The sequence below is a fragment of the Lissotriton vulgaris genome, chromosome 1_1 (genome assembly GCF_964263255.1).
Source record: "Lissotriton vulgaris chromosome 1_1, aLisVul1.2, whole genome shotgun sequence".
NCBI lineage: Eukaryota > Metazoa > Chordata > Amphibia > Caudata > Salamandridae > Lissotriton > Lissotriton vulgaris.
The window spans coordinates 1,412,853,475-1,412,865,689 of NC_141685.1; the positions used below are offsets into that span (position 1 = coordinate 1,412,853,475).

The 12,215-nt window shown below is 46.1% G+C and overlaps 1 protein-coding gene across 1 annotated transcript in view; it reads left to right on the forward strand.

Annotated features, from left to right (window-relative positions):
* LOC147750618 (dihydrolipoyl dehydrogenase, mitochondrial-like) overlaps positions 1–12,215 on the forward strand; it is a 201,922-nt gene that overhangs the window by 171,697 nt on the left and 18,010 nt on the right. Inside the window, exon 13 of the mRNA XM_086967208.1 lies at positions 2,709–2,798. Coding sequence (XP_086823334.1) covers positions 2,709–2,798 — 90 coding nt within the window. The remainder of the gene's footprint in view (positions 1–2,708; positions 2,799–12,215) is intronic.

Sequence of the window (12,215 nt, forward strand, 5' to 3'; positions counted from 1 at the left end):
ATAAGTAGAGATTTGGAAGTAATAGGAATTAGTTTAAGTTTGGTGCGTCTACAGCGAGATAGACCTCCTCAGGGTGCTGCGAAAAAGACTGGGAGGAATCATGAGCAAATTGTGTGCTATGAGGTGGGCGTTAGTGCCTTCTAAAGAGGGCAGAGCTTGAGCATGGGAACTTATGAAATTGCTAGACAGGTGTGATAAAGTGCCTCTTTTGACACGGTTAGCTCCCACTTTTTGCCTGGATATTGATGTGATTTAGATTGTAGTGGACAGGGTCCCTGTCAATCGGGTCATCTGTGCCAGTGCTTCTTCCCTGAAATCTATTTCCCTATTGGCCCTTAAGACCCCTGTAAGTCTCTCGTAAAAGATACCTAGGTACCAAGGGCATTGTGGTTACCTAGGCCATGCAGACTGCCACTGTAGCAAAGCACCGGATGGCAACGAATATAGACACCAAAGCATTGAGAGCCTAGCCTCCATTTTGGGGCCCAGTATGGTTTCCAGTTTTATGTCGCATGAGTTTGGTGCATGGCTAATGGAACGGATCCCTTCCCAAAACTGTCCTCACTGCCACTCTTAAGTATCCCTGGGCAGACCACCATACGGTGTGTAATCTGTTCTTATCTTCCGGCTGCAAAGTCGCTTCCTGGCCATCCTGCCGTGCCTTCCTCTCCAAAAAGAGACTTAAGTACTGAAGAGAACTCTGCGGGACACACAACAGACTGCAACAGCAGGCCTGGGTATTTTGAAGCAGCAGCCCATTGGTGAATAGTCAGTTTGGTGGCACTCTGGTCACGGTACGACATGGCAATGGGAGGAAATGCATCACACTAAGCAGTACAGGAAACATGGGAGAAGATAGTGTCTGGGAACAAGGACATCTCCAATGCCAGTGTCCTACTTAGGTGCCATACCTATTTACGTATCTCCTGGGTTCAAACAGGAGGTAGACCAGCATCACCTCAACCTCCTGTTAGATGGTGAGCACCCTTTTGGACCTCAGATTGAAGAGCTGCTCAGGAAGATCAAAAAAGACCGGGAGATAGCAAAATCCATGAGGGCGCTTCAGTCTACTCACGTTACGGTTTGGATGGATGCCACTCTTAGCTTTCAGGAGCATACTAAGAAGCTAGCAGGTACCTGCTTTGGCCTACTTCGAGGAATGAGACCGTTGTTTTTTTTTTTATCCATCTACCCGACAGATGATAGTACAGGCGACCATTCTATCGAGATTGGACTATGCTAACTCACTCCTGTTAGAAGCTGATAAGGCAGAAACGAGCCGTTTGCAATGTGTTCAGAACGCAGCAGCTCGTGTCCTGCTGAGTCTTCCCAGAACTTGTTCTGTGACTGGGGAAATTCGTCGCCTTCATTGGCTACCTTTGATCAAAAGGATTGCATTTAAAACCTTGTGCTTGACTTATAAAATGTTCTTCCCCTGAGATTCTGTCCAATCTTCAGGTCCCCTATGTACCTACGCGCCAACTTCGATCAGCTGGGCAACATCTAGTTATGGTCCCGCGAGGGAAGCGTCTCCGAGCTGGTGGACGATCTTTTCGCTGCTTGGCAGCTAAATTGCGGAATTCCTTGCCGACGCAGATGCGTTGTCTGGATAGCTTGATGTCTTTCCGCAAGGCTCCGAAGAGCTTTCTCTTTCCCACCGCCTAATCCCTTACTTTTCATTTCACTGCTAAAAGCGCCGGGACGCCCTTTTCGCTGAGGCAGCTGTGCGCTATATAAAATATTTAAACATAACATGATGGGCTGTGTCGCACGGAGCCAACCAAAGCCACCTACCAGCTCACAGGGGTTTTGCTCACAAAAAATCTTCTGGATCCAGTCTGACGCCTGGGGAAATTCGAAGGTAAGGAATCTGCAGCTAGATTTAGTTTTTACCAGCCAGATAAGGCATTATCGAAAGTAAGTAACTTATCAATAGGTGCTCACACAGAAGTAATAGAGATAAGGGCAAAGGTGACTGCAGCAAGTATGATGCCACCTCCAAGCAAAGACGTACTCCACTTCCCACCCATGACATGTCACCTGTCGGAGGGTGTTATGCGTTTTCCTCGCTCACAGGGCAGGGTTCACGTCGGACAAGCGAGACCTAGCTGTGGTCTAACACTGCTTTCGGCTAGAGCTGCACAACATCTCAACATACAACCTCAGTCATTAACACCTTTCTGCAAAAGCATTTCATAGAACTGGGACACAAGGAACACAACAGAAGAGACGCATCTTTGATCTTCGACACCTGAATCAATCCATACTAATAGAAGTTTTCTGCCTTAAAACACTGCAGGATGTCATTATCGTCCTTCAACAACAGGGAGACTTTATATGGGGCTCAATCTCAAGGTACCGATTTACATGCTCTCATCCACCCCACTTATAAGAAATACCTTCACTTTGTGGTAAATGGACTGCCAGTATGAAAGTGCTTTCAAGTAGGGTTAATGGCTTAATCAGCTTTCCAATGTCATCCCGAGGTATTTTTTCTTAGCATACAGACACACATCAGCATAGGCCTTAACTGAGCCTTCTGTATATTTTTGGTGATCTGTGTCTCCTGTAATATGATTAGATAAATGTAAATGGTAATTATTCTGAATATCATGTAAGAGAATAAGTCATATTGGTGAATTTGACACGTTTTTGTACATATTAACATTTCTCTCTGTAGTTTCTAATAGAATTGTTGTCCTCTATAGGGTGCAGGAGAGATGATAAATGAAGCTGCACTTGCTATGGAATATGGAGCATCTTGCGAAGATATTGCTAGAGTGTGCCATGCACATCCAGTAAGTAGTGTTGTATTATTGTAATGCTAATGAACTCACATATGTTCGTCCCTTCTGTCTTCATATCTGTAGTAAACACATTCCACCACTGTCTCATCCTATTCTCTTATTTATTGATCAACTACCCATGTATCCACGAAATTACTATCTGGTAGCTCGAGAATCTTTATTGATTCCCATCTCAACTAATCAAGTTTAACTTGGCTGCCATAACTATGAAATATGCATTACACCTTATAGACAAAATATTTACTAAAGTACAGTAAACATGCACCCAGAGTATAGATTCACGGTCCCTTACTTCTATCTACGTTCCATATGGCACTTTAAGAATTGTTGTATTTCCTTGCTCAGCTCATAGTCCAGGCCTTTGCCTCCCCAACCCCCCACTTACGGTGCCAAGTTAATTACTCTGCTGTCCAGCAAGAGGATCAAAGGCCTCACCCTACAATAGAGCCAATATATATATTTTTTTTATTTTATTTAAGAAGTTTTCTTTAGCGCTGGCCAGACCCGGGGGTATCGGAGTGCTTTACAACAGGAGGGAGAGTAAACATAATCATATACAGTTTGAGAGAAGGATAACCGTGTTCATAAGTGTTCAAAAAATTACAATTGTGATGAGCGTCTGAGGTCGCCATAGAGGTAGAGAGGTCTAGGGTTCCAAGGTGCGCCATTGAGGTAGAGAAAGTTTAGAGGTAATCTCGATACATAAAGATTAAAGCGGAGAGATTTCTCCGAGCGGCGATGGAGCAAGGCGACGGGTTGGGGAGAGGGGGTGAGGTAGGCAGTGGATGCGCATTACCAGATGACTGACGGCTGGAGGCTTGAGAGTCACTGATTTCAGTTCGGGAAGGAACGGTTGAGGTAGAGGACTTTTAGGAGGCTTTTGAATTTTGCAAAGGAGGGGATAGTTCTGATGACCACAGGGATGGAGTTCCATATTTTGGGTGTGTTTCCTGCAAAGGAGCGGGCTGCGGTTTTTTGTTTACGCGTTTTCAGGGCGATGAGTAAGAGGGAGTTGGAACTCCTGAGGCTTCTAGACTGGCTGGCTTTCTTAAGTTTAGAGGCTAGGTATTCTGGTTTCCCTGTGTGCAGGGCTTTGTGCATGAGGCATGCAGTTCTGAAGCTGGCTAGCAATTCCAGTGGGAGCCATTTTAGTTTTCTGAGAGCGGGAGAAATATGGTCGTATTTTTTTACTTCTGTGACCATTCTGGAAGCTGCTTTGAGGGTTGTTTTGAGTGGCGCTAGGTGGGAGAGAGCTGTCCCAGAGAGGACTGCGTTTCCGTAGTCTAGTCTGGACAATACAAGTGATTGGGTGGCTTGTTTGAGGTCCAAGGGTGGAATGTGGGGTTTGATTTTGTTGAGAAGCTTCTGGTTGAGGAAGGCACTTTTTGCGGAGTTCTTGATGTGGTTGATCATGGTTAGCTTGTGATCAAAGGTGAGTCCAAGTGATTTTACAGAGCTTGCCAAGGTGAGGTTACCATTGAGAGCATCAATTTCTTTCAGCCATTCAACGATTTGCGGATTTTCTTCCTTGTTTGAGATGAGGAGGGATTCGGTTTTCCCCTGATGAGTTTAAGGTGGTTGGCTGATAACCATTCTTGAACCCCTCTGAGAGTGTTGTTGAGTCATTGAAGGAGGAGGTTTCCAAGTAGATCTGATTGTCATCTGCATATAGATGGCAGGGGATGTTGGCTCTTTTTAGAATGGTGGTGAGGGGTTCCATATAAATGTTGAATAATTGAGGGGAGAGAACGGATCCGTGGGGGACACCTCTGTTAACGGGTAGAAGGTAAGATGAAAAGGATTTGATTGACCCAGCTCTTAGCAAAGGAAGAGTTGGGCAGCAAATCTGCATACGTCAATTAGTTTGTCACTCTGCTCCTGCGGTTGGACAGCCTAGCACACTGAAACAAAGGAGGGGAGCCAGGTCGCTGGGACCAAACACAGGTGGGGCTCGCCTTTGAAGCTTTGGTGGGGAAGGGTCAGGCAGCTTTGTCAGCTGGGAGCGGAGCTGATGTTCTCAAGGAAGCTCTTTCCACAGACAACTTGAAGTCGCAATGTTCAAATGTCCCAGTATGCTGTGCAAGAGGGTTGAGACAGGTGTGTTTTCATGATGTGGCACCCTGGAATTGGCATGGGGTGCCTGACTTCTAGAAATTTCCACGCCCAGTTAAAAACCCCTCCACAGAGGAGAAACCGATGAGAAGACCGTGCCAATGAAGAAGCCACCGGAGGCCAATGCAAGGATGGACTGATGGACGTTGACTCCATCTGATCAGCAGTACTTGGTTTGGTCTCTCCAGGGCCAGTGGTTCTGGCCACATAATGCCCTGTTTGGAATAGTTGGGGGAATGGACGTGCTGGGGAACCATGACACTTCTGTGAACTGGTCCTGCGAATAGGTGAACCCCCTTGTGAAAGGATACCCCTGACTTTGCTGACACATGTGCCCTACAAGACTCCCAAAGCCATGGGCATTTATGGGGCTTGGGTAGTGCGGCAGAGAGGGTGTTCTGGTTGTTGGCTTTGAAGGGGCTGCTCAAAATGCCTCCACAAGCAGAAAAGAAGAGCAGAAGTAGAGGATCGGTGTTGGAAAGTGGGTTATTGGTAGAGCCAAATGTAGGTTTGCCACTGGCAATAAGGCCACTAACACATGGAAGGACACAGCATAGGTCTTAGCAAATTATTCCTATTCTCAACCCTTGGTAACGTGGCTGCGAGCAGACAGGCTTAACTTCGAAGACCGGTATGTAAAGCTTTCAAAAACACCATTTCAATAAATAATTACCACACAACACAAAATAAAAATCCAACACCAATTTATAAAAATAGAGGATATTTTTATCTTTTAAATGACACCAAAACGAAAAAGATCCACTGTACGGATCCAGAGATATGAATTTCTAAACATTAGACACTTCCTAGTGCTTAGAAAACAACAGTGCACCTTTAGTCATTTTGTTTTCTCTTACAGGGATACCTTTAAAAGTGGTTCTGGAGAATCTCACCAAATGTGCCACCTTCCCCATCAGGCGGGTCCAGTTAGAACTCCTTCCTTAAGTTCTGCTTGCGGGTCCCAAAGTATCCAACACACAATCCTAGGTTCTGGAATCTCCAAGAGGGTCCTTGAAAGTGTGAAACTTCAATTCCTCAATCCACTTGAACAAAACCCTGACAAATCCAGTGGTACTCCAGGCTGGGAATTCTTTGTGGGGATGTCTAGGTGAGCTCTGTTAACCTGTAGTTTGCAAGGAGTCAACTCTTTAGCCCTTTTGCAGCAAGGTAATCCACAGGGCTGCGGTTTCACTTGGTGCAGTCTTCAGAGGTCAGACCTAAGAAATCTTTGCACAGCCGGACACTTCTTGCTTCAGTCAGTTTCAAGCAGCAGATCTGGAGGGCTCTGCCCCTCTCAGATACTTATTCAAAATTCTCTGGGTCAAGCAACAGGTCATTTCTGACTGAGAGCAGGATAACTTATGGTTATGCAATCAGGGCCCTACTAATAAGGCGGGACACCTTCTGGATCCAATTTTGTCCAATGTTTGCTATGACTGTGGTACTCCTGCGCTTCAGTTAGACTGGACCGACCATTTTAAAATTCCATTCAACCTGCAGCCTTCCACATCTAGGGTAGTAGCCCCTCCTACTAGCTCAGGTAGTCTCAGATCTTGGGGCAAGTTGAATATGGAGTCTTTTAATACTATTCTGTCTACTAGCATACCTGATGTCACTTTACCTTTGCTTTCATTAAATACTGCATGTCTCAGACTGGCTAAATAATGCCATTCACATCTGTCTGCCCCCTATACCTAAATGCAGGTTTACTTATCACCCCCCTGCCCCATGGTTTACAAACGATCTTAAAGTTGTTAAGTCTAAATGTAAAGCACTAGAAAGAAGATGGAGGAGATCGTACTCTTTAACTTGTAAAGATGCTTACAAAGCTGCTCTTAAAAGTTATCATTCAGCGTATAAAGAGGCACGCATTTTTTACATTGCTAACACAATAACTAAGGCATCTAATCGTCCTCTGGCTCTATTTTCGGTAGTGAAGAAGTTAGCTGGCTCTGATACCATCCCTCCTCCTCCTGTCCTTGATGAAAATCAATGTAACAACATTGCTGACTTCTTTATTCAGAAGGTTGAACTTATTTACAAGTCACTCTCTGCACCTTCCCCTTCCTTGTGTAGCTTCTGCATTTGACCCTACACGTCACAGTAATTGTGACCAGATAGCCAAGATTTCTTCCTGGCACCCCTTTGAAGAGGCGTCTTTCCAAAATTGTTTAAACAGTATTAAATCTAGGTCTCCTCTTGATTCTTTGCCTATTAACATCCTTTGTCAGCTCTCTGCCACATCTAAAGGCGTCCTTATCGATCTTCTTAATGCCTCTATGCAGGAGGCCTTGGTACCCCCCCACTCCCCCGAGTGTAAGCGAGCCATGGTCATCCCTTTGTTGAAAAAGGCCAGAGCAGATCCTTCTGTACTATCTAACTTTAGACCTATATATCTGCTTCCGGCCTTCTACAAAATTTTGGAGAAACATCAATACTCAACTGACACAACATATAGACAAAGTTAGCTTTCGTCATCAGGGTTCAGAGCCAACTTTTCAACTGAAACCGCTCTGCTTGGGGCTACTGAGAAACTGCGCCAGCATCTAGATCAAGGGGAAACTACGGCACTCATTCTATTAGATTTGAGTGCCGCATTCGACACTGTGTCGCATAACATCTTGCTTAACACCCTTAGGTCTCTTGGGCTGGATGGCACTGCCCTATCCTGGTTTGCTTCATTCCTTGATGGTCGCACTTTTCAAGTCTTTTCTGCTAAGGCATCATCCAAGATCTGTGTATCAGCACATGGAGTCCCACAGGGATCCATTTTATGCCCCCTGCTCTTCAACATCTAGGTCAGACCTCTGGCAGAGATTGTGGAAGAGGCGGGTCTTTCGCTATATTCGTATGCGGATGATACGCAGATTGTCTTTTCGCGTTCCACCACTAAGGACGCTACGACATCTGCCCTTCAGTGCAGCCTACGGCAAGTGATAGTGGATGCGCCTTAACTATTTGAAGTTAAATGGGGATAAGACTGAGGTCCTTATCCTGGGCAAGCACAAGGACCTATGAGGCCCTCCCTATGGGGCTCAGGAAATGGGTTCCTTTCCCCTACCTGTCACCCTCGTCCAAATCTGGGCATCATTATTGATGATAGTCTCTCTGAGAGAACAGGTGGCGAGTGTTGCGCCATCTGTTTCACGATCTTGAGGTGGCTTAAGATCATTTGGATGCTTCCTGCCTCAACCCAACGCACGGTAGTCCAGGCACTCATCACCTCTCGCCTCGATTACAGCAATGTTCTCTATCTCGGTAGCTGCCTAACGGTACTGAGAAAGCTACAGGTAGTTCAGAACTCTGCAGTACGCCTTCTTTGTCAAGTTCCTAGACAGGCTTCCATCTCGCCTTACTTACGTGACCTTCACTGGCTTCGAATTGATCAAAGAATTCAATTTAAAACCCTGTGTTAAATCTTTAAAATCAAACAAGGTATGGCACAAGCGTGTCTGCAAGAGCTCATCCATCCTTACATTCCTTCTCGTCCCCTGCGCTCTACAGCCCACGGAGACTTCGTGATTCCCAGATTTAAACTTGCAAGAATGAGAGGCCACTCCTTTTCTTGTCTTGGCCCCAAAATCTGGAATTCTCTTCCGGTGTCTTTGAAGAATGACCCGTCCTATTTCAGCTTTCGAAAAAATCTTAAAACTTGGCTCTTTTAGTAGCAAATGGTTCGTGACTGCTCATTTTCTAGCAATTTGTGTGCTAGGCGCCGGGAAACCCTTTTTTCGGTAGCTGCGGGCGTTACAAAACTAATTTAATAATTAATAATAATAACTCCTCATAGTTATGACCACATCCTGTAGAGTGTGGCATTATTTTGTCCCAGAGTGCACCAATCTTCCAAATCAATAATGGCTGATTTTCCAGCAAGGATGTAAGAGCTGGCCAAATACACCCCCTGGGATGGCTTATTTCCATGGACTTTCCCTCTACCATCTGCACATACCTTCCTTAAGCCTAGCCCTGACTCTGGGTCAAAAGTGTAAGATTGAAACTGAAACTCAGGCCTCCCCTCTGCCTTATAACAGCATGGTTTACGACTCACCCCCTGGCCTGGCATTCCTATAGACAAGCACACTGCCCTCCTAGCAGAGTTGTTAACCCAAGGGGTTCTTGGTCACCTCTTCAAATCAGCCTGGCTAATCCACTTAACTCTGACCAATCAGGGCAGACCACTGGAAGGCTGAATTTGGACTTACAAACAAGAAAGTCTTAACTTCTTGTATGTACACTTTGGGAGAAATTCAACAATATAATATTGTTGGTTTTTTCCCTACCATTCTAGTAAGAGCTTGAAAGGTAGCTCTATCTCCTTCCTATCAGGAGTTATTCTTTAATAACTCCCTGCCATGTTAACTATGGGCCATGGGATTTGCAATTGGGAAAATGACTTGGGCCAGTTTTCTAGCACCAGGGCTTATAAAAACATATTTTATAAGTATTTCCCTAATTTCTACAGACCCCCACCCCCTGTGCAACTAGGGGAGACTTTAGGGGCTCTGAATCTGCAGACATATTCCAGATCCTCCTTACCCAGGACTCCTAGCATCAAAGTCGAATTTGAGCAGTACGTTAACATAATGTGGGGAGTGAAATGTGAAATTTCACTTTACCCAGGCATATAAAAACTCATTTTATAAGGGTGCACCTTTTAGATCTGACCCCCCAACCCCTGTGATACCTAGGATAGACCCTGAAGGTCCCTAATATGCCAAAACATTGTAGGATTTCCATTTTTAAGTGCCCCTACCACCAAAGTAGAGTTTGGGCTCAATTTACAGTTTATAAGCAGTCCTGGCAACCAATGCTGCTTTTAAATTGACCTCAGGCTTCAGCACTGCACACATGCTTGTGGAGAAAGAATCTGCTGTCCTCTAAACTGCCATACCCCAGGGTGCTGGGGACTTCTAGGTAGTTTCAATCCCCTCCCCTATTATATACTAGGGGCCTAAGGGGTAGGTCATCCCAATTACATGGTTACCCCACCATACCATACTATAGTGTACCCTAGTGTATGTTGGGCGTTTTAACTGTATTTAAATGTGTTCCTTTCAGCTCAGCACTGTCCCTGGGCCTGGTTAAGCAGCGCCCAGGGTCAGTCAAAATCAGTTACCACCAGCATTAGTCAGCAAATAGTTGGGAGGTGCCCAGGGCACAGGATAGCTTTGCAACAATCGATTTAACACAGAGATCCCTAAAACCCACACTCCCACAAAGTTGTCCCAGTACAAGCCCAAATGAGCCCAAGAACAACAAAATCAGCCCTAGAGGGCAGGAGATATAGCATGGCTCCTTGGGGAAACTGGTGCAGAGAACAAAGCACATGATGCTGCTCCGCAACACATAGAAGGATGTTGCCGGCTCCCACGCCGGTACAGCTAAGGCTCAGGCCGACTAGGGCCGCAGGGGTAAGGCAGTCAGGGCTTTAAAAAAAAGTAGCACATGTGCACGGAGTGTAAGCCAAAGACCAGGTGAAGCCACTCATTAAATATACACCCCTCCAAGCTGGAGTGACACACATACAGGGGCCAAAAAACTGCATATTTGTGGTATGTTATACCCTAAGAACCAAGGGACACCACCAATGTGTTTACAGCTTGTTTGGGGGGCTGAAATAGTGCAGCAGCCCCACCCGAAATGTTCCCAGTAAAATCACCCTAATTTTCCCAGGGGGCTATGCTAATGACTGGGGGGAGGTCTGCCTTTCAGAGTTCTCCCTGAGCCTGTGATTTTGCCACTGGACTCAGAAGAGCAGATACATTAAATGGTGGGTCCTAGAGCTTCAGTAGCTGCTTAGGAAAATAAAGTAGGACAACTCTGAGACGCATGTTTTTCATTTCAGTGCTTAATTAACAATGTTGATGGCTAATAGTGCAAGGTTTCATAATGTTGGTACCCCACATTCAACTTCAGTGATGGGGTACTGTTTTCATTAATTTCAGTGGTGAAATATAGTATGTTGCTGCCTTTGCTAATGTGGAGGGATCCTGAAAGCCAGTAGGTCTGCCTTTTGGATAATAGCAACCCTCATATTGTGATATAGCATTTAGTACAAGTAATTGGTGTGATTGAATTTCAGGGCTCGCTAAGGCTGTAATGTGTTATGAGGGTGTCACCAAAGGTATTTCCATCCACCCGATTGTACATATTTGTAATTTAATGGGTAGTGCTATTGTTGCATACCAGTGAGCTGGCGTTTACTTACGCACACCATCTCCTCTGAGTAGGCCTTTGAATACTCTGCATCTGATATAGCCTGTTAGTTGTAGATTCCTTACCTTAAATTTTACCAGAGACATCAGTCTGGACCCATGTGCGCTGAAGTCAGTTCTTTCTTTCGCAGATCCAGAGAAGGCTACTGTAGGGAAGTGGGTTTCTGTTGCAGTAATCCCCCCACTTTTTGCCTGATAACTGATGCACTTTTCCTTGGTGTGCCTTGGATCCCTACCAATCAGGTACCCAGGGCCTGTGTTCCTTCCCTAAAAACTGTACTAAAGCCTAAACCCAATTGGCACCTCTGGCCACAGGTAGGCACCTGGTAAAAGGTACCCTAGATACCCAAGGCACTGTGACCAGAGAAGACCCCTAAGGGCTGCAGCACTTACTGTGCCACCCTTAGGGGCCCTGTCCCCTGACACACACACACTGCCTTTGCAGGCGGAGTGTCTTGGTGCAGAACTAAACAGAGAGTCGACATGGCACACATCCCTGTGTGCCATGCCCACCAACACACTGCCCTGGCATACCTCAGTCACCCCTCTAGCTGGGTGCACTATGCCAGTGTTGTGGGCACAGGTGGATGAGCCCTGTGCCCCTACAGTACCAGGGCCATTCCTGGGCACTGTAAGTGCAGTGATGCCATTAAGAGTATATGGTGCTGGGAGGTTGTCACTACGAACTCCACAACACCATAATGGCTACACTGAAGACTGAGAAGTTTGGTATCAAACTTCTCAGCACATTAAACCCACACGGATGCCGGTGTGGGATTTAATGTAAAGTGCACCACCAGACATGTTTGTGGACCCCTGGGTCCAAGCTTGCCTCTCTCGTGGGCCTGAAACAGTGCATATCATGGGACGAGGTACCAAGCCTCCTCCCCCAGGATGGGCAGGGGAAGCTTTAAAGGCATGCCACCTTTTGTGAGCTACCCCAGGCCAATTGCTGTACTCAGCAACTGGCTCCCACCGGTTCTGACTCCACTCTGGCGGGAAGACAGGCGGGAAACACTAGTGAGGAAGGGGGGCCTCTGCCAACCCCACCCCTAAGGTGGGAGAGGCGAGGTGAAGC